Genomic DNA, 25,166 nt, shown 5'->3' with positions numbered 1-25,166 from the left:
AGTAGATTTCTGCTTTTATTTTTAATTATGTCAGTTTTGGTCCTCCACAGTATCGAACCAAGCGATTCAGTTCTCGGGAAAAGAGCCGGGAAGGGGGAACGTAGAGGAAGTCGTCGTACGTCGTCCGGATGTGGACGTGGCACAGCGTTGCAGCAGTTCCGCTGAATGTCCGCTTCTGCTACCAAGAAGGGATTAGTGAGCAACACCCCGGGACGGCTTCGAGTTCAGTCGGCCACAGGGCTTCTCCGTTTGCCACGAACAACGGATTGCCTTACTATTTACACCTCTACCGAGGTAGGTTTTGTTGGGATGCGGCTCCATGTCTGACACCGTCACCCAGTTTTGACAAGGGGAGCTCGGATTTCGCTACCTCTGCCGATGCTAAGCAATGCTAACTGATGCTAAGAGACGCGGCTAGCAGCTTTCTGGGAAGTAACTGGAGGTTATTAGCTTCACTTTCGGCTAGCATCATATGTCAGCGGGGCTAGCATTAGCTTTCTACGGCAGGCTGTGGCGACTCGATCCCAGCTGATTCAAGCACCTTTGCTGTCATGATTCAATCTGGCCTGTTGCTAACATTAGCATGCTGAATTAGCACTCACGTATTCAGGAGCTAAACATTGTTGTTATGTACCAGCTTCTCGTATGTATTTTTGCCACTCTTCTAACTTACACATGGTAGCAACACGATGTTTGAATCACTGTTTTCCAAACTTTCTCTGGTATTTTACTATGCTACAGCTAGTAGCTACTAATCAGCTAATGTTGATGCGGCACTGCTACACTCTCCAGCTCGTCCTCGGGTTTTGCTGCAGTTCGGGACTTGTGTAGTCTCCTTTAACTGTGGGATTAAGTTGTTTTTGTTTAATTTTAGCCCAGTTTATCGTAATTTACCGTTGAGGCAAGAGATTGGGTTCTTTTAGCGGGCCTGACTTACTAGACAGCGATTGTATTTCTCATCGTGGCCCCTTCTCTGTTGAATAATTCAAAGGCTCCGCTCGTTTAGCCCATGTTTGTTAGATGATACTCATGTTTGTCGTATAAGTTGGGCCTGCATCTAGAAACTTGAGTGTATGATAAGTAGCTCATCTGGAACACATCTGTTAGTGGATTTGATCTGAAAGTGTCAAACGAAAAGTTATTATCAGGATCCGTCAGTGTTGTTGAGCAGTGAGACAAGAGCTGGTGTTTCTCACAAGATATGGTTAGAGAAAGTGCCAGTAATTAATCTGCCTTTCAGTCTTTCAGTTTTGTCACGAACTTCATGTTGCCATGATTTGAAACCTGAAAGTCAGAGGGAAATTTAAATTGTGTGGGTGTGATCAAAGAACCTGGAAATATTATGAAAAGACGGTTTCATTTAGTCGGAGTGTGAGCATTTTCTTTTGACATATGTTAATATGATCATTTAATCTGAAATGTTATCAAAAATATATTTCTTACTTCAGAAACTTGTATGTAGGTGAGAAACATGTTTCTTACATTTTTACCAGCACTCATATTTATATGCAATTAAATTACAATAATATGTAAAGTTGAGACTAAATATAGCAAAATTGCTTTACCTCAATGAATATTTAATGAAATGTTGAATAATTTTTTTTAAATTAATGTTCTGTTTTTTTAAAAATTAGATTTGCCCAAAGGTAAAATGTTAATGTAGAACATATCATCACCATTAAAAACACTGACAGCGAAGCGTCTCTGCTGAATGATGACATTCAACCTCTACTTGTTTTTGTTTTCTTTTTTTTCCAGTGTAAACAATTTGGCATTGGCCACATTCTGAAATTGAGATAAAACAATTTCCAAGTTTTGATACAACACTATCATCAGGAAAAATAGACAACAACAAGCAACATTCTGAGTTTGTGTTGTCATTGAAAATTCTCACACCTTCAACCCACAACAGCAAATAAATCACTTTTTAGACGAGGTTTTCGGTTTGCTAGTTCAGTTGAAAGAAGATTGATCAACAAAGACCAAATTGTTGCAGGATGGACATTTAAAACTGTCTTCAGTGTCATTTTAGTGTGGTTTGCATGGAGAGCAATACAAACACCTCCGTCTCTGTGTTTATATTCTGAAAAACGTAGTCTGGGATTTCCACAGTTTTGTCAACATTTCCAAATTCAGCGGTTCAAAATAATAAAACAGAGCAACTTTGCTGAAATACGTTCAGTCCTATGCTAACCAGAGTCCTGCAACAACATTTAATATAAAATACATTTTGCTGTTAAAAGGCCTGCTGTGGGTGAAAACTCCTCACTAATGCTAAAAATAGCTAACTTTGATACATGTATTCTTGGTGGCAACCTTCAGACTGAAGAGTGCGGTGTGAACATTGTGATGCATTTACTTGATGGGAAAATGTCAGATTTTTGATTTCCAACCTCCACTGCACTTTCCTCCTTCTCATCTTCATAATCAGGTTAAAAGCTGTGATGGTGTCAGATATAGCGCTGTAATTCTGTCACTGTCTGGTCAAGCTTTAGGGATGAACTGAAGATGAATGTAAACCAGCACACTCCAATGGCCTCTCCCTACGGCCAGCCCCAGCCTGGCTACGCTCAGCCCGGCTACGCTCCCCTGGACGGAGGATACCCCGCCCCTTATGCACCTTACAACGGCCCCGCTTCAGCCTATCAGCCTGGCGTTCCTCCACAAGGTGAACAAGAAGCATCCAGATCAGCAGCTGGAACAATTATGATCAACTTTAAACTGTTCACGCTTTTCAAATGTGAAAATCTCATCACCTGTGCAAACTAATCTGTATCTGAGCCGCCCTTTCATTACTTCATTTACCTTCGCGCATCTCTCTGTATTTGCTCCCTTCCCGTATTTTCTTGTATTTCAGGTTATTCTCCTTTCACAAGCTTTCCCTCTAAGGCTGTGGCAGCCAACCCAGTCTCTGACCTCTCCTCTCCTCTTGATTTAGGTAACTGCCTCTGTTCACCCCTCGGTTCTTTCTCACCTCACACATCCTGCAAACATCAAATCGCCGCTGTGTCTAAAACATCTTCTTTCTTTTCTCATTTTCCTCCTCTTATTTAGTTCAGTATATATTAAATCTCTGTCGTTTTTTAACTTGGGTTCTTATTTTCATGTTGCTTTTCATTGTTTTTATTGGGCAAACTTGATTTTTTTTTTTATTGACTTGCATGTTGCATCTCATAAATGTTAAATGTCTGGTGGTTATTTTTACTCTAGTTTGGCCTAAAATGTTGTTTGACCCACTTTTAAAGTGAAGCCTGAGCTTCTGACCCCAAAATCTAAATATTGGAATGTTAATTGTTGGATTTGGAAACTATTTATCATCTCCGTGCCTTTTTGTCATATTTTTCTTTTGGCACTAACTTGGATTGATAATGGGACAAATTGAGACAAGAATTTGTTGCCTTTCTTTCTAAACAAAGTAATTAACCCTGTCAGACTGAGATAATCTGAAGAGACATTATATTATATTTCAAGGTCTTTCTGCTAGTGATGGGAATTTTGGTTCTTTTGGCTCCCAAACGGCTCTTCATTTATTATCATCTGCAGCCCCATATATTAACATAACTTAGCAAAAAGGAATGTTTTATATGTTGAATAATTTTACGTTGAATGTTCTCTAGATGAGAATCCTTAAACTTCCTTAATTTTATATATTCTGTTACGAAAGCAGACATTCTTTTTGTATAATATTTTAATCAAACTTTTAATTTTTAACACAAAAAAGGTTAATTTATCTAACGCTTTGGTCTCAACGTGCCATTTTACAGATGCTTTTTTTGCGGGGGGGGAATTTTGTTTATTTATTTCGAGTATTTGAAATAACTTCCAGTTCCAGTGTTAAATGTTTTCTAAATTACAGTTTGCTGATCTATGAGGTTTTGTACTTGCATTATTTTGACATTATCATTATATTACTTCATTTAGTTAAATGAAGTAATATAATAACAATATTATCATTTATCACAATAAATTTTGGGACAATTAATTGCCTAGCATTTGTTACCGCTGCAGGCCTTATTGTAGATTCAGGTTGATTTGAAGTTTGTTTTTATTCAATTTCCATTTAGTTTTTGCAGCTCTTCCACAAAGACCAGTTTGTGGAGGTCGAGACTAAAAGTTGTGAGCTKTAGGTATCTGCTGCTCCTCTAGACTCGCGCTGAGGCTGTTGGCTGCTTCCCAGAATAATACTCTCTTTACCTTTCAGCTAAGGTGCAATGCCCACCACTCTTTTCTCGTTTTCCTTCCACTTTATAGTTGCGCACAAAACTGTTGGTGCATCACATAAAATTCCAGTAAAATCCAGTAAAGTTTCTGATTTTAGTGTGACAAAGTGTAGAAAAGTCCAGTACTTTTCCTTTGTGCTGTTAGCAGTACATGTTGATGATCTTGGGKTTTTTTTCTTCAGGCCAGGCTCGGGGTCCTCCCACCGCTGCACCGCCTCCTGTCTCAGCCCCTCAACAGTATAACCAGTACAGCCACAGTCAGGCGGACATGCAGAATGGACCCCCAACTATGACACAGGCACCACCCAGGTAACTCTTGTAACTTTTCGTATTTAGACATGAAAATGTGACGGTAGTTTCAATTTTCTAACTTCACAGCATCTATACAAGCCCTTGGTGTGCACAGGTTTCCTTAATTTTGGGAKATTGACGATCAACTGACACTCTGAAGCTGATCTTATCTACGAAAATCAGCAATCTCTTTCTGGTCAAGTCTACACATGTGCGGTTAGCAATAGTCGCCCCACTGTTGTCAACTTAGCAACTTTTCAGACAACTCCAAAATCAGAATTTGTCAGGCTTTTTAATCCTCTGAGGGTGCTACCCGCTCTGGAGCGAGCATGATGTGACGCATTTAAAAGGCTGCTGCAGCAAACATGGCAGCATGCTCATTTCAGCTCGACAGCACGAACTTCAAACTTTATGAAAGTCGTGTTTTTATTTTGGTTTTGTTTCTTATTTACTTCCAAATAAAACCAGATTTATGATCAATCATTTTCGCCATAATTTTGTGCACAATTTTTGCATTTGCTGCTCATTCAGTGAAGTTTTTGTGACAAGGAAGTGCTCGAATGCAATGTGACACCCATTTTTTCCAATTTACTCAAATGCACCACATTTCTGAAGCACCCCCGTTTCATGACTGAAACATGAGAAGATCTCATTAGGAAAGATGTTAGAAAATGATTTAGCGTATTCAGATATAACCTAAAATAAAGAATAAAAGTAAGTGTTTCAGGTTCTTTATTTTTTTTATTGTTTGAAAGGTTGAGGTAGTGTTACTTGGTGAAATGAGCCCATGATGTTTGGATATTAATGTCCTGACTGGCACCGCTTCAGGAAAATCCAACGTTGGTATCAAAGCATYACAGAGCAGCTATAGATCCGTAGATACAGAATTTCTTTCAAGATATTCTGCAGAAGATTTATGTAAACCTGCAGGTGTTTAGTTGTATCAYTAGTACAAAGACATTTTTAACTTTTTAASAAAATTATTATCAAAAGATGCTGTGTTATACATCCTTGGGAAATCTGGTTGAAAAACATCACAATATAAACATTTCACATCAGTAGATATTGATAAATATTGATTAGTTTTAGTTTTTCGAAATACTGCCAAATTGGTGACGTGACTTTTCCTCACACCGGTCTGTTTAATTTTTAAGTAGTTATGAGGCAAACATGAAACTGTTGCTACGTAACTCAACAGGTTGTTGCTAGGTAGYCAAAGATGAAGTGAGTTTGTTGATGCCACCAACTTTGCTTAGCGAGGTTGAGAGGCTGAAGCCTTTCCTCTGCCTACATCTCCCAGAATGCCGTGCGGTTCTGGATCAGAATTCAGTGAATTATTGAACATTCTGATGTATTTTCTACTGATATTGATTACTTGGCTATTGCTTTAAATATTATCGTCTTATTGTCCAGCCCTACTTGAYATAGAAGAACGGTGAGAGCAGTACGCACATTTTCTCCATGATGTTTTTACTCTGCTGTCATTAATTTAGTTAACGTAAAGCCCTTTTCATCWTGGTTTCTCTGATTCTTCATCACCACAGCAGAAACTGTAGGCAGCCTCCACCTCCACTTATGTCTTCTGTGCATTTGCAGGCCTGCTGCAGCCCAGCCATACAGCCAGGGACATATGAACATGACCGGGCCGCACCCTTCCTATCCACAACACTACGGGCCTCCACCCACGATGCAACAGGTCAGCAGTCAGATGACTGGGATGCAGATCACGTCCGGACCACCAACCCCTGCAGGGCCAGGATATGGTGCGTTTAAATGGATTTGATTTATGTGACGTGATGATGTTGAGTATTACCACTAGGAGATTTTGCAATCAGTCCCTCCTGGATGTCACTGGCTTTTTTTTGGTTATTATTCCAGCCTAAAACGTTGGTTGTTTCTGTTTTTTTTCCACACCAATTTTTTCAAGAAGTTGCACATTTAATTCAAGTTTATTTCTTTGCTATGTCACTAACATTACACTACATTTTGCATTTGAGATTAAATGAACCCTGTCTGTAAATATATTCTACCCAAAAGTCAGTTTTTAGCATAACCTGGTTCAAATTCTGTTCGAAAAATAAATWAATTAAAATCTCACATTAAGCACCGTTTTGTGAATCAGTTCATTAAATAAAATTAAAATAATCACCAGATCAGTAACTACACTGTATTGATGGGTTTTTAGCATGTTGATGCTAGAAATATKTTCTAGCTGCAGATGCATCCTGTGCTACAGGTGATCAAATGATCGCTAAAAGAATGCTATTATTGAAGTTTGGCCAATTAAATGTTTTATTTTCTTACTTGAAGAAGGAGCTAAATTATTCATTTATTTACATCTTTTAATGTGTTTCTAATATTGTATAAACAGGCTTAAGTGGTTAAATGAAAAACTTCTTGAATGTAAATGTTTCGCTTTCATTCAGAATGATCTATTACTAAAATAATTATTTGCAGCCTTAATTCTTACCAGTATCTCTGTGTCTTGCTCCCATCAGCTCCTCCTCACAGCTCCCAGCCCCCCATCAGTACCTACTCTGCCCCGCCCCAGCCCTCCTACACCCAGGCTCCGCCTCCCGCTTCGTCTGCTCCCACCCAGCCTCCACCTCCAGGCGTTCCTGCAGCTTCTCAGCAATACTACGGCGGCCCTCCGCCTCCCTCGCAACAGCCATTCGACTCGTCTCGCTCCCCCACCTCCCAGCAGSCGTTCACGTCTTCTGCTCCTCCTCCGCCCTCCCAGCAGACTTTCCCCCCCTCCTCTTTTTCGGGTCCCCYGACTCGCCCCCAAGCGGCGCCGGTGTCCCAGCCGCAGCCGCCCTTCCCCGCTGCTCCGCCCTCTTTGTCATCAGCACCTCCACCTGGCAGCCAACCTGGCTTTGCTGGCGGCCCGCCTCCGATTACTCAAGGCTCCTTTCCACCTCAGCTGCCACCGCCTTCCTCTCAGCCAGGGTCTTTTCCTCCRCCTGGTCCTCCTCCCACCTCAGCGGCCTCGGGTCAGTACCCCCCCATGTCTCAGCCGCAGCAGCCCCCGGCAGCCCAGCCGTCACCGTACCACTCAGGACCGCCGCCTCCCAGGGCTCAGATGCCTCCAACATCTATGGGACAGAGCAACCACTTGCCTCCAGGACCGCAGGGTCCACAGGGGCCTCCGGGGCCTCCGGGGCCCCTGCAGCAGCCCCCTGTTCAGCCTGGCATGCAGACAGGATACCCTCCTCAACAAAACGGTGGGAACTCAACAGTTTGGTCAAACGAAAACTGTTTGATTTGCATGGAAGCTGAGCGGTTTTGTGTTTTTGCATTAGGCGCGTTTGGCCAGGCCAGAAGCCCCCAGCCTGGTTATGCAGGTCCGTATCCTGGACAACCGAACTACGGGGCCCCGGCACCGGCTCCCACCGCGGCTACTGCTCCACAGAAGAGACTTGATCCGGATGCAATTCCCAGCCCGGTGAGCAAACAWAATACGCCTTGTGCTTGAATGTAAATGTTTCATTTATTTTTCACAATTAAAACCTTCTGAACTTTTTCTGCCAACATTTCCAAATCTTCTGTKACAGAAGTAGAAACCTGAAATGGGTTAAGCAAAACAACTTGAATGTACTAAGCTAGCCTTCCCGTTCCTAAACTGATGCAACAGTGTTCTTTCCTCATCACCTCCTCACTGAAGAGTATTATTGCAAATTGCACAATTTGCTCAAACACACATGTACAACGTTAGTTTCTGAATTTTTGGGCATCGATCCGGACTAGTCCAGCATAAAAATCATTGCCTTACATCTTGGTCCTTCTCTACTTTAAATGTATTATGTATTTATTGTGTTTAACTTACACAGATGTTCTCATGCAATTGTTTTTCTGTAGATATAAAAYAATAGACGGATATAAAATAACAGACGGAACAGAAATGTGTGCGGTTGTCTCAGCTTTTCAATCATTTGGTTGAGCAACTTTTGTTGATTTAGATATATCMGTGTTGCTCAGATTTGTTGAAAACTTTGTGTATTTTAGATCCAGCATTTAAAATATCTATTAGCTTAGTAAGACATGTTAATCAAATTTGTCACTTAATTAATGAACATTTATTCGATGTTTAGAAAAAATACTCTACACCTTCAAAAGTCTAACCTCTTCTCATGATTTAAAGCTTTTGTGACATGTGTTGATGCTTAGCATGTTTCTACAGTTGGACTAACATTTAGCAGATACTGCTGTGTTAACAGTTCTGCCTGAACCAGATAAGTCTTGCTGTGGCTTTTCTTCTTACACTTCTTTTTTTTTTTTATCTCTTCACTTTTTGTATGTATTTATTTTGTTCTGTTTTGCACAATTTGCCGGACAAACTTTTGATTGTAAAGCAAGCGTCTGACATGCCGGCTGTGCAGAAATCAAGACATAGAATAGATCCAGATGCTATCCCCAGCCCAGTAAGTTTCTGTATGCCTGTCCTCTCCTCTTCCTCGTCTTCTCCTAAATGTTTGGTTGCAACAATCCCTTTTCTCCTCCTGTTGGTTCTCCTACCTCCTCAAAGTCAGTGGCAGTCGTTGTGGGTTTTTTTGACACTGATGTGTTTTTGTTGTTTTGTTATGTTTAGCTACAGAGTTGCAGCTAAAGATCAAAACTGATGAAAGAATATGAGCTGAAAGTTTTTAGTGGCTTTGTTTACATTTTACGTTGAGTAGGATGTTTGGATAAGATACTAGTTTACATTTTCAAAAAGACATTTTCAGTTTGAAAAACTCAATATTTCCACATGTTTCATTATAGTAAGATTTAATATTATTTGGGCATCAAAAAGCCCTAAATGTGCATTTTTTTTGTTTTGGATTTTTTTATTAGTTGTAAAGTGAATTATAGGCTTTTAAAAGTCCTGATGCACATCTGTTGTTATGAGTGCTAAACATAATTTTTWAATTTAAAATTAAGTATGTTGCATTTTTCATTATATTAAAACTCATCCTAAAAAGTTCATTTTTGACCTTTTTAAAAGGTCCAGTTRTGTCCTAATTTTTATTATAGTACCTASGTTTCGTCTTTAAAACTCTTAAATTGCCTCAAAAGTCAAATATCTCAAATTTTGCCATTTATTTGTAATTTATAAGTTGTAGTTCTGGCTGAGGAATAAAGATTAAAACTACAAGAACCAATTATTCAAAGGCAGCCATGATGAAGGGACTTTGTTCCCAAATGGCTGACTGCAGGCTGGCTGCTCTGCTGATAGCCTGACTAACTAACCTTTATTAGATTGTTGTCCTTGTGTTGCTTTTTAAGAAGCAAAATTGCAGTAACATGCGATATTTTGCTCTTTTAAAAACTACCACTAAAGCTGGTGTTTTGTATTTTTCTTCATCAAAATCAAAACAACAATTCATGAATAAATATTTGCTATAGAAAACATGCCCATAACCGCAGTAATCAAAATGCTGTATTCTTTTAGCTGGATTAGTTATGGACTACTTTTGTTTTTAATGAAACATTATATTATGGTAAATTCCCCATCATTCCCTAATCATGTATTAGATTTTTACACCAAACAAAAACTTTTGCTATTTTTCTGTGTTTAAGTTGACGCGTTTTGTTGTTAGGAGCTCGAGATAATTATTTTTTTTGTGCATTGTGAAACTTTTAAAAATCCCCTTCACTTGAGTCCCTTTTCTTGCCCTGCATGCTACCGTTGCCCTTTGACCCTCCTCTGACTTGTTGCATTAAAAGGCATGTGTTGGGAATAAATATTTCCTCGGGATTTCCTTTAACCTCTCCTCCTCGTCTTGTCCTGTTTCTGAGAGCAGCTTGAGCACAAACCGGTTCCGTTCCTCTGCTGTCCTGTGAAGGTTTTCATTGTGCATGTGAAAGTCTTTTACTGCATGGATGTTTGAACGTTTTTCAGTTCGATTTTATGACGTCTGAGCTGGGAAAACGTGTCGCTTTCATGTTAACGACGCAAAATAAATCCTCTCTCACTCTGTTTGTTTTAGATCCAGGTAATAGAAGACGACAAGGCTAAGTCCAATGAGCCATTCACAACAGGGGTCAGAGGTCAGGCTCCACCTCTGGTCACAACCAACTTTCGGGTCAAAGATCAAGGTAGACACCATTGCATGTTATGTTTGCCYTGTTTTTGTTTATTTAAAAGATATGAGATCTTTTTACCCAGCTTAACCTTCCAACAGAACTGGCACAAAGTGAAATGTTTGAATAATAGTAAGTAATATTATTTCTTGGTTTTGCAGTGATTAACTGTAAGACGTTCTGTGTTGCAGGAAATGCCAGTCCCAGGTTTATCCGCTGTACGGCCTACAACATGCCTTGTACTTCTGACATGGCCAAGCAATCGCAGGTCCCCCTGGCTGCTGTCATCAAGCCCCTCGCCACGCTGCCCCCCGACGAGGTGTGTGTCTCCTTTTTTACCTTCCTTCTTTTTTYCCCCCCTCYATCTCAAACTTTATGATAAAAGGATGAGTGCTTTGAAATCAACTTCAGATTCAATTTGGTTACTTTGCATTTTTCCGTTAAGCAGTTTCTGACAGGGAATACAACAGCTCTGGAGGAAATTGAGACCACTTAAAATGATYGCTGATTTTACTCTTTATAGGTTTATGTTGGAGCAAAATGAACATTGAAATGAACGTTGTTCTTTTATTCTATGAAAAAGCAACRATTTAGTACTTATTTAAATGAGAAATGGTCAGAATAATGAAAAAGATTGCAGTGCTTTCATATCTCAAATAATGCAAAGAAAACAAATTCATATTCACTGAGAAACMACAATAGTAAAGTTTTAACTCAGGAAGAGTTCAGAAATCAATATTTGGTGGAAAAACCAGGAGGTTTTCARCGTGTTCAGTGCAGTGGGCTCTTGGTTTCTTACAGAGCTGTGAATGTGTTGCATGACAACTGGGTTCACTGTTTACGATGAGATGGAAGCTAAGGGTCAAAAGTGCATGCATGTTTTGTAACAGTGCCATCTAGTGGCCTGGCATGAAACTACAGCTGACTCAAAGTGTCTTGGTCTTGCCGTCTGAAGTTGGATACTTTTCCTCAACCAGCGCCCGAAAATATGTTCAGTTTCCAGGCAGTAGTCTTATTTAATGTAGCTTTATCATTCTGCTCCACCTAACTTACCAGTAACATTTTTCAGAATGCTTTTTTTTTGTTTCTTTTTGGGTGGGTGGGGGGTTTGACAGCAAATGCATTTTTTGTCACCTTTTGTCTCAAGACAGGCCTCACAGCTCCAAAACACTCGGTTATTGAGTTTTAAAAGCTCCTATAGTGCTCTAACTCTTCACCTAAAGCACAAGCTTAGCTTTATCATTTCCTTCTATCAGCACAAATGGCTATAAAGAGCCTTTGGAAAATGCATAACGCGGTTTTATTACAGTTTGAGGCCTGATTTTATTACATGATGAAGTCTTACACTGTTGTTCACTCACATAAACCAATAGATCTAATTTTAATTGGATCTAATTTTCACAGCAAACATCAAACCTGCTGCAGTTCTTATTCAAGGCACTGAAAGCAAAACTTCTGCTGTTTTTTGATAACCTGGTTACCCCAATGCCCTGTTTCCTCCCAACCCTCTCTCTTAGTTTTGYTCTCTCTGTCAGATGTTGGTTTTAAAATGTGGCTCCATCACCTGCTGTAACAGTTTGCAGTCAGCTGGATTTGGTAAGATTAGTTCTGTCTGTAGAGATAATCCGTTTGACAGCTGCAGAGGTTGGCTTGTCTGTCTGAGGGGTATTTTTTATTTATTTATTTATTTTTTACTATTTTAGCTCCAGTGTCCATCTGGATTAGGTTTAGGTTACATAATTTGGCAAAAACAGTTTCTGGGATTTTTAATGATCACTAAATCTCGTATTTCGTTCTGGTGTGAATGAATCATGCTTGCCCGCCTCAGGAAAACGAATAACATGTTGCTGATTGTCTTCTCAGACCCCTCCATACGTGGTGGACCACGGYGAGGCCGGTCCGATCCGCTGCAACCGATGCAAGGCCTACATGTGTCCGTACATGCAGTTCATAGAGGGAGGTCGCCGCTTCCAGTGCGGCTTCTGCAGCTGTGTCACAGAGGGTAGGTGTGGTTCAGGAATGTCTTTTTCTGAAACTGGCTGCGCTGAGCTCATGGTTGTGGCTGTGATCGTCTCCCGCAGTGCCTCCACATTACTTCCAGCATCTGGATCACACCGGGAAGAGAGTGGACTGCTACGATCGGCCGGAGCTGTCGCTGGGCTCCTACGAGTACCTGGCAACTGTCGACTATTGCAAGGTATGAATGTCTTCTCAGAACACATGAAATGCATTTTAACTGCCTCACCGATTGCAAGAAAGTCAGTAATTTAGAGTTTGTACATGTGCTTAAAATTCTTGAAAATTTTTGAATTTCAATTAGGTGTTTTCAAGGTTTGGCAAGTGCTTGATTTCTGTATAAAGTCCTTCAATGTGCTTGATATTCATCAAGGTTTCCCCCAGAAAACTTGCTGAGCCTGGTGGTTGGGCGCTCGGCAGTCATTCATCCAGCGGCTGTCGTGTTTTTGAGTTTTAAAAAATATTTAAAGTTGACAGGAAATTTGAAAATATCACTTGATAATTATGCGTTATTGGAAGATTGGAAGATTGATATCTGAACACCAACTACAAAGTCTTAAAAAATGCAAACATTAAAAAAAAAAACTTAAGTAAATAAGCAAATGCTAAGCCTGGTGGGGGCACAAGTAAAGCCTGGTGGCCCACCAGGCTTATAGTACACTGGGGGAAACCCTGTTCATACTGCGCAGTTTGCTAAATTGGAAAAATATTATTTGCTGTTGAAACCAGATATTTTCATACACCTCATTAAAAGAGACAGACATTTTTTTTTCTCACTGTCTGAAGTTAAATCAGACTAAACTTTTATTGTTTTAGCTCTGTTAGAATTACCAAAATAATTTCTATTTGCTAATTTCCAGGAAACATTTTTGTAACTTTGTTTGTATTTTGTGTTTAAGCATCTAATTTGTGCTGGAAGGTAATTTACCTTAATGCAATTTATTTGGATTGTTTCAATGTGATGAATATTTATTATTCCTAATGGCTCAGTGGCTTATTGATTTGAGTCATTGAAATAAAACTTTGCTTATATTTTATATGTTAGATAATGCTACTGAAATTGGGGGATTTTTTTGTTAATTTGGCGTTTTGTTCGTGAGAGACATTTTAAAACGTAAAATTTTCCTATGTTTTAGTTCACGTTGTTCTTGCTTCACAATGTAGAATACCATCACCAGACACTATTAATAACAGTAACTGTAGAGCTTCCTTTTTTATTTCTTTTGTTTTGTTGTTGTCTCCAAAGTGTGATGCTGGAAAAGTTTGAAAACTTTCCAAGAAAATGCTTAAAGTGCTTCCAGTTTAGGAAAAGTGTCCAAACCCTGATGACGAAGTACGTGTTTATTATTCAGTTATTTTTTAAAGCTGTTTGTCTTCAACAGAACAACAAGCTTCCTCAGCCTCCAGCCTTCATCTTCCTCATCGACGTGTCCTACAACGCAGTGAAGAGCGGGATGGTCAGCATAGTCTGTAACGAACTCAAGAGTCTGCTGGATCTCTTGCCCAGGTATCCAAACCCAGTCCAGATGGAGAACTGAAGCCCGGTCAGACGGGAACGGAAACTTTGTTTAGATTCTTCGCTTCTCTGCATCCAGGCAAAACCCAGAGGTGGATTCTGTGATTCGGGTTGGGTTCGTCACCTACAACAAGGTGCTGCATTTCTACAATGTGAAGTCGACCCTCGCCCAGCCCCAGATGCTGGTGGTGTCGGACGTGTCGGACATGTTTGTGCCGCTGCTCGACGGCTTCCTGGTGAACGTGAACGAAAGCAGACAGGTCATCGAGAGGTGGGCGACCTCAAAGCAAACAAACGCATGCTAACGTGTGAGTGTGTGTATGTGTGTTGCATCGTTCTTACTGATGTGCGGTTTGTGCTTTTCAGTTTGTTGGACCAGATCCCAGAGATGTTTGCTGACACCAGAGAAACRGAGACGGTCTTTGGACCCGTCATCCAGGCGGGACTGGAAGCATTAAAGGTAAACGCGTTATCAGGACCGCAGGGAAACATTAATTAATATAATCGGTTAGTAACGATGTTATGACCTGCAAACAAAGATAATATTTTTCTACCGCCTCCATTTTTCTGTGTGCTTTGGCAGATTAATAACGGTCAGCTCAACTAAAGAGCTACAGATACAAGTCCTTCTCAAAAAATTAGCATATTATGATMAAGTTCATTATTTTCCATAATGTAACGATAAAAATTAAACTGTCATATATTTTAGGTTCATTGCACACCAACTGAAATATTTAAGGTCTTTAATTGTTTTAATACTGATGATTTTGGCATACAGCTCGTGAAAACCCCAAATCCCTRTCTCAAAGAATTAGCATATCATGAAAAGGTTCTCTGAACGAACAATTAACCTCATCATCTGAATCAACAAAGTAACTCTAAACACCTGCAAAAGATTCCTGAGGCTTTTAAAAACTCCCAGCCTGGTTCATTACTCAAAACSGCAATSAHGGGTMAGACTGCTGACCTGACTGCTGTCCAGAAGGCCATCATTGACRCCCTCAAGCAAGAGGGTAAGACACAGACAGAAATTTCTGAACGAATAGGCTGTTCCCAGAGTGCTGTATCAAGGCACCTTTGCGGGAAGGAAAAAGTGTGGCAGAAAACCCTGCAGAACGAGAAGAGGTGACCGGACCCTGAGGAAGCTTGTGGAGAAGGGCCGATTCCAGACCTTGGGGGACCTGTGGAAGCAGTGGACTGAGTCTGGAGTAGAAACATCCAGAGCCACATTGCACAGGCGTGTGCAGGAAAGGGGCTACAGGTGCCGCATTCCCCAGGTCGAGCCACTTTAGAACCAGAAACAACGGCAGAAGCGCCTGACCTGGGCTACAGAGAAGCAGCCCTGGACTGTTGCTCAGTGGTCCAAGGTACTTTTTTCGGATGAAAGCAAATTTTGCATGTCATTCGGAAATCAAGGTGCCAGAGTCTGGAGGAAGACTGGGGAGAAGGAAATGCCTAAATGCCTGAAGTCCAGTGTCAAGTACCCACAGTCRGTGATGGTCTGGGGAGCCATGTCAGCTGCTGGTGTTGGTCCACTGTGTTTTATCAAGGGCAGGATCAATGCAGCAGCAATCAGGAGGTTTTGGAGCACTTCATGCTTCCACCTGCTGAAAAGCTTTATGGAGATGAAGATTTAATTTTTCAGCACAATCTGGCACCTGCTCACAGTGCCAAAACCACTGGTAAATGGTTTACTGACCATGGTATTACTGTGCTCAATTGGCCTGCCAACTCTCCTGACCTGAACCCCATAGAGAATCTGTGGGATATTGTGAAGAGAAAGTTGAGAGACACAAGACCCAAAAGTCTGGATGAGCTTAAGGCTATCGAAGCATCCTGGGCCTCCATAACACCTCAGCAGTGCCACAGGCTGATTGCCTCCATGCCGCATTGAAGGCTGCAAAAGGATTCCCGACCAAGTATTGAGTGCATAACTGAACATAATTATTTGAAGGTTGACTTTTTTGGTATTAAAACACTTTTCTTTTATTGGTCGGATGAAATATGCTAATTTTTTGAGACAGAGATTTTGGGTTTTCATGAGCTGTATGCCAAAATCATCAATATTAAAACCATAAAAGACCTGAAATATTTCAGTTGGTGTGCAATGAATCTAAAATATATGACGGTTTAATTTTTATTATTACATTATGGAAAATAATTAACTTTATCACAAAATGCTAATTTTTTGAGAAGGACCTGCATATGGAGGGCTGGGGGTGACGAAATTGAACACTATGAACCATACATGTAAATCTCCTGATAATTAATTCAATGTATCATAAATTGATTTAAAAAAAACACCATTAAATAATTACATTTACCACTAAATAATTAAATCATAAAATATTTCAATAAATAAATATATAATAAAATTTTGAAATATGCAATTAAATAATTAAATGTCGAATGAAAAGATTTTTGATGGCTGGGTTGTCTGTAAATTATTTCGTGGCACGATCGCGCACACAGGAGCCATGAAATAAATAAAGAAATAAATAAATACACAGTGAAATAATTGAATTGAAGTTTTCTTCAAAATTACATTTTACTGTTTAAATTCATTATTTAAAATTTAGATTTCATGGGACATTTAACCATTTAATTGCATATTTCATAATTTCATTCTATATTTAATTAATTATATATATTTAATTATCTAGTGGTAAATTTAATTATTGGTGTTTTTTTATTTTTATTTCACAATTTAATTGTAATTTTCTCACTCTTTAACCTTCCATACATACATAGATTTGTCTCTAGTACTTACTGCTTATCTGTCTTTTTGTATTTATTTATTTTATTTCATTTTGAGGCTTACAGCTATGAAACCCGAGCTGATGGTTAGGATAGCAAATAATAAAAACTTTAGGTAAAAAGACTGTATTTATTATTTTATTCCTGTACAGACAAATTTGTTAATGTGGAAATATATAGCTCCATAATAATGAATGTATGTATATATATATATATATATATATATATATGTATATATGTATGTGCGGCGTCAGAGTGTCACAGGTTGTGGTGTTGTCGTGTTCTCAGGCGGCCGACTGTGCCGGGAAGCTGTTTGTGTTTCACACCTCTCTGCCCATCGCAGAAGCTCCTGGAAAACTGAAAAACCGAGAAGATAAGAAGTTAATCGGCACTGACAAGGAAAAGGTAAACACAAGTAAATCCAGGAGGAAGTTTCGGCTTTAACCGTAACCGTGTTGCTTCACACCAACTCTGCTTTCGTCCACAGACTCTGTTTCAGCCGCAGGTCGGGGTCTACAGCAGCCTGGCTAAGGAGTGCGTGGCTCAGGGCTGCTGCGTGGATCTTTTCCTCTTCCCTAATCAGTACGTGGATTTGGCAACGTTAGGAGTGGTTCCTGTCTCCACTGGAGGCTCCATCTACAAATACACATATTTCCAGGTGAGAAAATACTCTAAATGACTCAAGTCACCACCTTGTCCACATAGTCGGGTTGCCGCTTATTTGCTGTAGCTGGTCCAAAAACTGTGGAATTAATCAACAACTTATTTTTGTTTAAAGATTAGCTAAAAAACAATTTCTTTTAGCACACCATAGMGCTGTGACATTATGTTTCTACCAATGCTCTCACTTTATCTATCGTGTTTGTATTCTGTTAATTTTTATTACTGCATTAATGGAAGCCACTTTGGTTCAGTAGTCGCTGTTGTTCATATTCAGGAAAAATCGTTCCTTCTGCTGACGTTCTGACTGAACCCAGGAAGTTGGAGCACATCACACCAGTTCTAAAGTCCTGACACCKGCTCCCTGTGGCTCTGAAAATAGACTTTAAAATACTGAATTTAAATCTAGACTAAAACCCTCCTGCTTAGAGTTGCTTTTGAAACATTATAAATTAAACATTAATGAGAGCACTTGACAAAATGTAATGTTTCAATTGACTGTGTGTTGCTTGATTTTGTGTTTTTATGACGTAAAGCACTTTGAGATGACTTGTCGCTGAAATGTGCTCACATTTGATTGATGGCTTTGTGTCGGAATTTGATTTCTTCCAGAAACATTCTTTAACCTTTTACTGTAAATTTTGTCCTCGTCTTCTCAGGCTCAGACAGATCAAGAGCGATTCCTGAACGACCTGAGGCGAGACGTTCAGAAACAAGTCGGGTTTGACGCCGTGATGAGGGTCCGGACGAGCACAGGTGGGTCACCCAGATCAAAATCAAGCCAGACTTAAAACCGTGCTGAGCGAAGAGGCATCCGGCGTTTTAAATTTTATCCGTTGTCGTCGTGCTGCAGGGATCCGAGCCACAGATTTCTTCGGATCGTTCTACATGAACAACACCACGGATGTGGAGCTGGCGGGTCTGGACTGCGACAAGGCCATCACCGTTGAGTTCAAACACGACGACAAGCTCAGCGAGGAGACGGGAGCGCTCATGCAGGTGAGAGGATGGGTCAGGGTGAACCTGTGAGTATGTAATTTACCCGTCTCATTTAAAAGTGGATTTATTTCAGTAATTCAAAACGTAAAACTCACCCAGGTTCATGACACATTTCAAGTGTTTCTTTATGTTAATTAAAATAATTACGTTAAAACAACAAACAGAATTCATTTCCAGAGGAAAATATTTTCATCGTCAGCCCAGATAAGACGCTTCTGACCATTTCAGAAGAATTTACCAGAAAGTAGGAACTACTGATTATTTTAGTTATGGATTAATTAATCTACAGATCATACTGACGATTAATCAGACGAAAAGAAATTGGCACATTCTGCATATTTTTCATGTAAGCTATTGTTATGTCATATTAGAAACGAGTTAGAAAATGTCAAGAGTTATTTTGACTCTTGACAAAGAGTCAAAATAACTCTTTGTCTCACTTATTTTTTTCTCACTTAAAAATAAGTGAGAAAATAGTTGCTGTTCCTTCAACTAAACGAATGCAGGAACAGCATTCGTTTAGTTCAACGCTTGATCGTTTGTAGCAAATGGAGCTAAAAAAAATACCTGACTTAACATCAATCCAGGACTAATCTGCTTATTTGGATTAAGTATTGAAATAAAATGATAGTTCTTTAGATCTTAGAGAAGATACTTATTAAAAATTGCAAGCAGTCTTTTTTTCTTTCATCTAACATTTTTATCTCTAAACGAGTTTAATGCAGATAGACGGAAAGGCTGTTTTGATTACAAAGGTTTGATCTATGTCAGATATTAGCTCTTTGAATGGAATTACTTTGCATCTGCTGAAAAAAGTCCTTTTGGCACCAAACCGTTGGAAGAGCATCCAACTCTGTTGGATGAATCTCTCAGTTGTTGTCATGACGATGCTTAACAGAAATAATGTTWTTTTTTCTCTCTCACCGTCTGCCTGCAGTGTGCCGTTCTGTACACCAGCTGCAGCGGCCAGAGGCGCCTGCGCATCCACAACATGGCGGTGAACTGCTGTGCGCAGCTGGCCGATCTCTACCGCAACTGTGAGACCGACACAATCATCAACTACTTCGCCAAATACGGTGAGTCCAAAAGTCCTCTGGRGATTTTGATCTTGCCTTTCTAAAGGCTCTGAATCAGGCGGCTGATTGCACTCRGGTTGGGTAAATGTGCATTTTTGTGCCTTGCAGCTTTTAGGGGTGTTGCGAAYAATCCCACCAAGGCTGTGAGGGACACTCTGGTCAACCAGTGCGCTCAGATTCTGGCCTGCTATAGGAAGAACTGTGCCAGTCCATCATCTGCTGGTCAGGTAATGACGTGGATATTTGAACTATTCATTCTCCTTTTTGTTTTATTTACACYTGAAGGTTCAACCAACATCAATGCCTCTAATCCTCTTCTTTAGTTTTACTACCCACGTGACGTTTATACATCCTCACTAATGATCTGTTAATAATTTTTTCTGTGTTGTTTAAAGATGTGTTGTTTTTTTTCCCAGCTCATCCTGCCGGAGTGCATGAAGCTCCTCCCCGTTTACCTGAACTGTGTGATGAAGAGTGACGTCCTGCTGCCGGGATCCGACGTCTCGTTGGACGACAGGGCTTACCTCAAGCAGCTGATCGGCTGCATGGACGTCGCAGAGACGCACGTCTTCTTCTACCCCCGCCTGCTGCCAGTGGTGAGACACAGAGATCTGCTCTAGAGCGGAAACRGTTACGAATAAATCGGTTGTTGGAAAAATCGTCAACTAATTGAGTAATTGGTTAGTCGCCAGCTGAAGAAGACAGACTCAGAAAAGGCCGTTTGCTGATAGAAACATTCAGATCAACARTTAATCCAATTTATACATTTTGAGCAAATATTAAACACCTTCTGTTATCCAATTATTATTTGGTTAATCCAAAAAGATGATCACCAGATCAGCCCAGCACTGCATTAATAAGTCAGGTAGAAAGACCTGAGATTTTCACATGTCTTTAGTTGTTTTTTTTTTTGTTTTTTTTTTTAGATGAATCCTTTGCTTTATTTTGCATTTTCTTATGTATTTATAATACTGTATAAATGAATGAAAAATGTGCAGAATGTGCCCTTTTAATAATCGTTAATGACAGCTTTATAATCGTCTAACGTTCCTTCAACCACAGTCGGTACTTCTGCATAAATATCTCTTTAATAGGGAATTAARTGTTTCACATATTTTATTATTTTCAGCTTTTATTTGTGTATTCCGAAACCTAACAGGTCTAAGTTGAATAATATGAGAGAACCACAATTTTCTGTTTATTCAGTCAGGATTTAATAGAGCTGACACAAAATGTTAAAATTGATCGATTTTATTTATTTATTTTTCTTAATTCAGCATATTAAAAAAAATGTAGACCTTTATGTTATGGAAAGACGGTCTGTCCTCTTGATACAAAAAAAACCATAAGTGGACGCTTATTAATTAATGGTTAAGTTGATCAATGAGATCAGTCAACTCTATATTCGCTGATTAATACGTTACTTGCATCCAGAACTGAGTAGAAGATCCAAAATTGTACTAAAGTAAAAGTAGCTTCAACATATTTTTACTCAAGTAAAAGTAAAAAATAGTCGTCCAAGAAATGAAAACGTGACTCATCAAATTATCAATCATTTAATCTTTAAGAATTATATAATCAGACRGGGGGAAATTATTCAGATAAGTAGAAAAAATAAAAATGTTCCAAATCAGTTTCTTTCAGTATAAAACTTATGAAACTTTAACAAAAACTGCAGGCGTGTCTTTGGTGAAGTTTTGGTTAAAACATGTTTGTTTGTCATTCAGTGAAATTTCTCAGTGGGTAGAGAATCCAGAAATTTTACTCAAGTTGGAGCATACTTAAATTTATTCAAGTAAAAGTAAAAAGCGTTAAGAAATACTCCTAAAAGTAATAATAAATAAAAAGATGTAGCTGAATAAATGTGACTAGTTATTGCCCAACTCTGCTGCTGTCCCTCCATCTTCAGTTCCTCGGTAATCTCTAATAATCCCGCTCTTCGTGTTGCTCCGTCTCTCCTGGATTTTCCCAGATGAAGTTGGAAAGCGGGTCGTTGCCGGTGGCGGTGAGGGACTCCGAGGAGCGGCTGTCTAAAGGCGGGGTCTACCTGATGGAGACGGGGCTCCACCTCTTCCTGTGGGTGGGAGCCAGCGTCCAGCAGGAGCTGCTGCTCAGCATCTTCGGCACRCCGAGCTTCAGCCAGATCGATCCGAACATGGTGAGGCGAAACGGACCCGCTCTGGTTTTATCATATTAAATGGTGATTTAATTCAGAAAAGGGATGATGAAGTAAAAACCATTTTAGCCAGAAGGGAGCGTTTATCAGAGAGAAGGGAAAACTGCAATTTTCAGAAAAGAAACTCAAGAGCTGGTTTCTTAATGTCTGCCTCTGGTTACAGCAGTGAGTCTTTTATCCTGTTTTTATGTTGTTTTTGTTTTATTTGTTTTTTTTATACTATTACTAATAGAACTACGTGTGCTGTGTTCTGTCCTGTGAATTATGTAGTAAAGTGTTTTATTTTTTCTGCCTACTTGTCTTGGAACACGGGTTGAAATTTAGCTATTGTGCTAATTCCTGCATATTTATGTTTACATAAATCGTGGTAATGTGGATTAATGTGCACTGTCCTGTCCAAATAAATCAAATTAACTACCATTTTGAGGAAAATGAAACTAAAATCTCTCTATAATCATCTGTAAGTCACAGACTTGTATGTACTTAATCTTTTCATCTGTTGCTGTCATAACAGTGTTTAATCCTAATCCCCAAGTGTTTTAAATACGGAACATATAAGTCAATAAAAGGCAATAAGTTCTGTAATGAGGATCAKATTTATGATCAGTTTTAATTCATGTGTGACTGAACATGGTTTATTCAAACTGAGCTCTCGAATGCAGTCAGTTGGTTTTTAATAACGTTTTGTTTTACGCTCTAATCTTGATTTCTTCATAAAATCCAAAAAGATAATGAAGCTTTACTGTTTTCATCAAGCAGAAAACATAGATTAGTAATTTATCTTATGATTTGCTTTTACGTTGGAGATTTGTTGACTTTCTCCTGAGTTTTGTTTCCATATTTGGCGTAAAATGGTGTCTGCACCCGTTTTCTGTTTCAGACCAATCTGCCTGTCCTGGACAATCCGTTCTCACAAAGACTCAGAGAAGTCATCGAGTCCTTCAGAGTGCAGCGATCACGATACATGAAGGCAAGCCTCATCATCATTATTATTATTATTATTATTATTCTATGACCAAAAGCACTTTTCAATCATTTTGGATCCAATGGCTGCACAAGCTGAGCAGACAGTATTTGAGACATAAATACACCACAAACATGAAGCTACAAGACAAATTATACACATTATTCGCTTAGTGTAAAACATAATACTTGTTCATTAAAAACACTAAATTAAGATAAATGGAAGCTAATTCCAGCTTAGAAAGTTTGAGGATACAGAGCAGCTCTGAGTTCACAAWCCAATATGGCCGCCATCCAGAAAACACAGAGAAAGCTGCGGACATCAAGTTGCGGTGGAAAAAAGTGTCTTTTCCTTTCTTTTTTTCTTTGTTTCTGTCTTTCTTTGTTTCTGTCTCACTCTTTTTCCTTTCTATCTTCCTTTCTTTCTTTCTTTTTCTCTTTCTTCCTTTCTTTCTTCCTTTCTTCCTTCCTGTCTTTCTTTCCCTCTTCCTTTCTGACTGTCTCTTTCTTTCCGTCTCAGTTTTTCTCCCTCTTTCTCTGTACTATCTCTATACTCTCGGCTCCTTTCAGTCAATAATAGTTTAAACTCGCCTTGAATCGGCTACACAGTTCCTGAYGACCCCACCAGGGGGCGCCCTAAACCCTGCTCACCCTGCCCCTCTCTCTCTCTTTCTCAGCTGATGGTGGTAAAACAGGAAGACCGAGCCGAGCTGACGTTCAAGCACTTCCTAGTGGAGGACAAGAGCGTCAGCGGCGGAGCGTCGTACGTCGACTTCCTGTGTCACATGCACAAGGAGATCCGCCAGCTTCTCAGCTAAGGGCTCGAAGATTCCCACCTTTCACCCACGAGCTCCAGAAACCCCTTCACCCAAAAACTCCCACCCCTCCAGTCACCTTCCACCCTGCAAATGATTTTTTTTTTCTTCTTTTTTTTTAATCCTATAAAATAAAACTCTCCTTGCTGTCTTGTCAGCCAAGGTCCGGCTCGCAGATCAGATCTTGTACGATCGTTTGTGTGTGAGTGAGAGGCGGAAAAGTTTTACTCTGCCTCAGATCTGCTGCTCCTGCACGTCCAGGGCGCAGCCGACGAGGAAGGGTGACGAGCGCAAACACAAGAGAACAACTATGTATGCAACAGACTGATGACGAAAGAGAAAGCTCGATAACTGTAGTTGTACTGTCTGCATTAATAGCACTGAAAGGCTTTTCTTTTTTTGGTTGGGGAGGGCTTGAGCGACTCGGATAGCAGAACGTTTTTTTATATATGATTGAGTCCCGATAAAGTGATAGACATCTATGTATGGAAATAAAACTAAATAAATGCTGTTCTAGATGTCTCTTATCCACCTTAATCATGGCCTTAGTCCCCCATGCTGCTCCAATCTGTCTCTGTGTGCGCGTGCGTGCGTGTGTGTGTGTGTGTGTGTGTGGGGGTGGGGGTGGGGGTTATTTTGAGATGTGAAAGGATTAGCCGCCTTTTTTTTTTTTTTTTTAAATCAGCCACTGTTGCATCATCTGAATTTAAACTGACACGAAAATGATTCATATTTAAATCAAATATAAAGATTGAAAGATCTCTCGGTAAATAAATAACGATCAGTTTTAAATGTGACAACATCTGGCTCCGTAAATCTGATGCAAACCAGACATGCACTTCCGATCACTTTTTGTTTCYGCGCAGCATCAAAAACAAACAGGTGGATCTCAGAGGTTTTAGTTGCTTTTTCATTCAAATGTGAAGGAAGCTTTAGGAGTACTGACGTGCAACGCTGCAGACTTTATAACCGGATCGGAGGCACCGGGTGTGTGAAAGAGGAGTGTCCGGCTGAAAGAAACGAGCAGARAATGACGGCAGATGAGCCAACTTTCACTCGTATCCGCACTGAGCAGCCGCTGAGCTTTTCAGTGTGTAAATAAAATATATGATGTGTACAGAATTAATAGAAAATAAAAATTTTAAAGACCTGGCAGAGGAGCCGGGGTGTCGTGGTTTCTCTTGTCACGATCAACTGAGATTTAAAAATTGTGGATTTACTCGAGAGATGGGCTTTTTGATATGTTTCTGTGTGTGTGTGCGTGTGTGTGTGTGTGAATGTGGGGTCGGTCCTGRTGAATTTCTCACGGGGAACAGAGGGATCAGCCAACACACACACGACCTTTAGCATCAACTCATTTATCACTTTCTGTTCCGTTTTAATGATGTGATTTTTTGTGTCCAGTGTGTGCGTGTTCAGCCCTCTGTTCTGTCTTTATGTTCGCTGGTTCTGATCGACCCGCCATCTTTACTGTAATCTTAATTTCTGTTCCTCCATTTTTTTTCTTCCTCTATTTGTTTTTCCATTGCCTCCTGGGACTGCTAATAAAATGATTGTTTAAAGTGAAATCAGAAATTCTGATCCTCTTCTTTTCATTKAAGGAAAGACAATTTT

The 25,166-nt window shown here is 39.8% G+C and overlaps 1 protein-coding gene across 4 annotated transcripts; it reads left to right on the top strand.

Moving 5' to 3' along the window:
- The first annotated feature begins 76 nt into the window (after positions 1 to 76).
- On the top strand, positions 77 to 25,120 carry sec24c (SEC24 homolog C, COPII coat complex component). Of its 4 annotated transcripts, XM_008437042.2 has the most exons (25): positions 77 to 294; positions 2,490 to 2,668; positions 2,858 to 2,938; positions 4,403 to 4,529; positions 6,108 to 6,274; positions 7,010 to 7,735; positions 7,814 to 7,956; positions 8,864 to 8,932; positions 10,481 to 10,589; positions 10,766 to 10,893; positions 12,438 to 12,576; positions 12,656 to 12,771; positions 13,973 to 14,097; positions 14,186 to 14,377; positions 14,473 to 14,566; positions 17,152 to 17,268; positions 17,351 to 17,521; positions 18,183 to 18,279; positions 18,377 to 18,522; positions 19,460 to 19,598; positions 19,707 to 19,825; positions 20,015 to 20,194; positions 21,571 to 21,756; positions 22,655 to 22,744; positions 23,415 to 25,120. In XM_008437042.2, exons 2-25 carry the CDS (start codon positions 2,509 to 2,511, stop codon positions 23,553 to 23,555), a joined length of 3,762 nt encoding a protein of 1,253 aa, XP_008435264.1. In that variant the 5' UTR covers positions 77 to 294; positions 2,490 to 2,508; the 3' UTR covers positions 23,556 to 25,120. The 4 variants fall into 4 exon arrangements, with proteins under 4 accessions (XP_008435264.1, XP_008435267.1, XP_008435266.1 ...); XM_008437045.2 differs by lacking the exon at positions 2,858 to 2,938 and having other exon boundaries at positions 83 to 294; XM_008437044.2 differs by lacking the exon at positions 8,864 to 8,932 and having other exon boundaries at positions 84 to 294.
- The last annotated feature ends 46 nt before the right edge of the window (positions 25,121 to 25,166 follow it).

The sequence above is a fragment of the Poecilia reticulata genome, linkage group LG19 (assembly GCF_000633615.1).
Source record: "Poecilia reticulata strain Guanapo linkage group LG19, Guppy_female_1.0+MT, whole genome shotgun sequence".
Lineage (NCBI taxonomy): Eukaryota > Metazoa > Chordata > Actinopteri > Cyprinodontiformes > Poeciliidae > Poecilia > Poecilia reticulata.
Note: the sequence above shows the minus strand (reverse complement) of the source record. Positions and strands in the feature narration are given on the sequence as shown.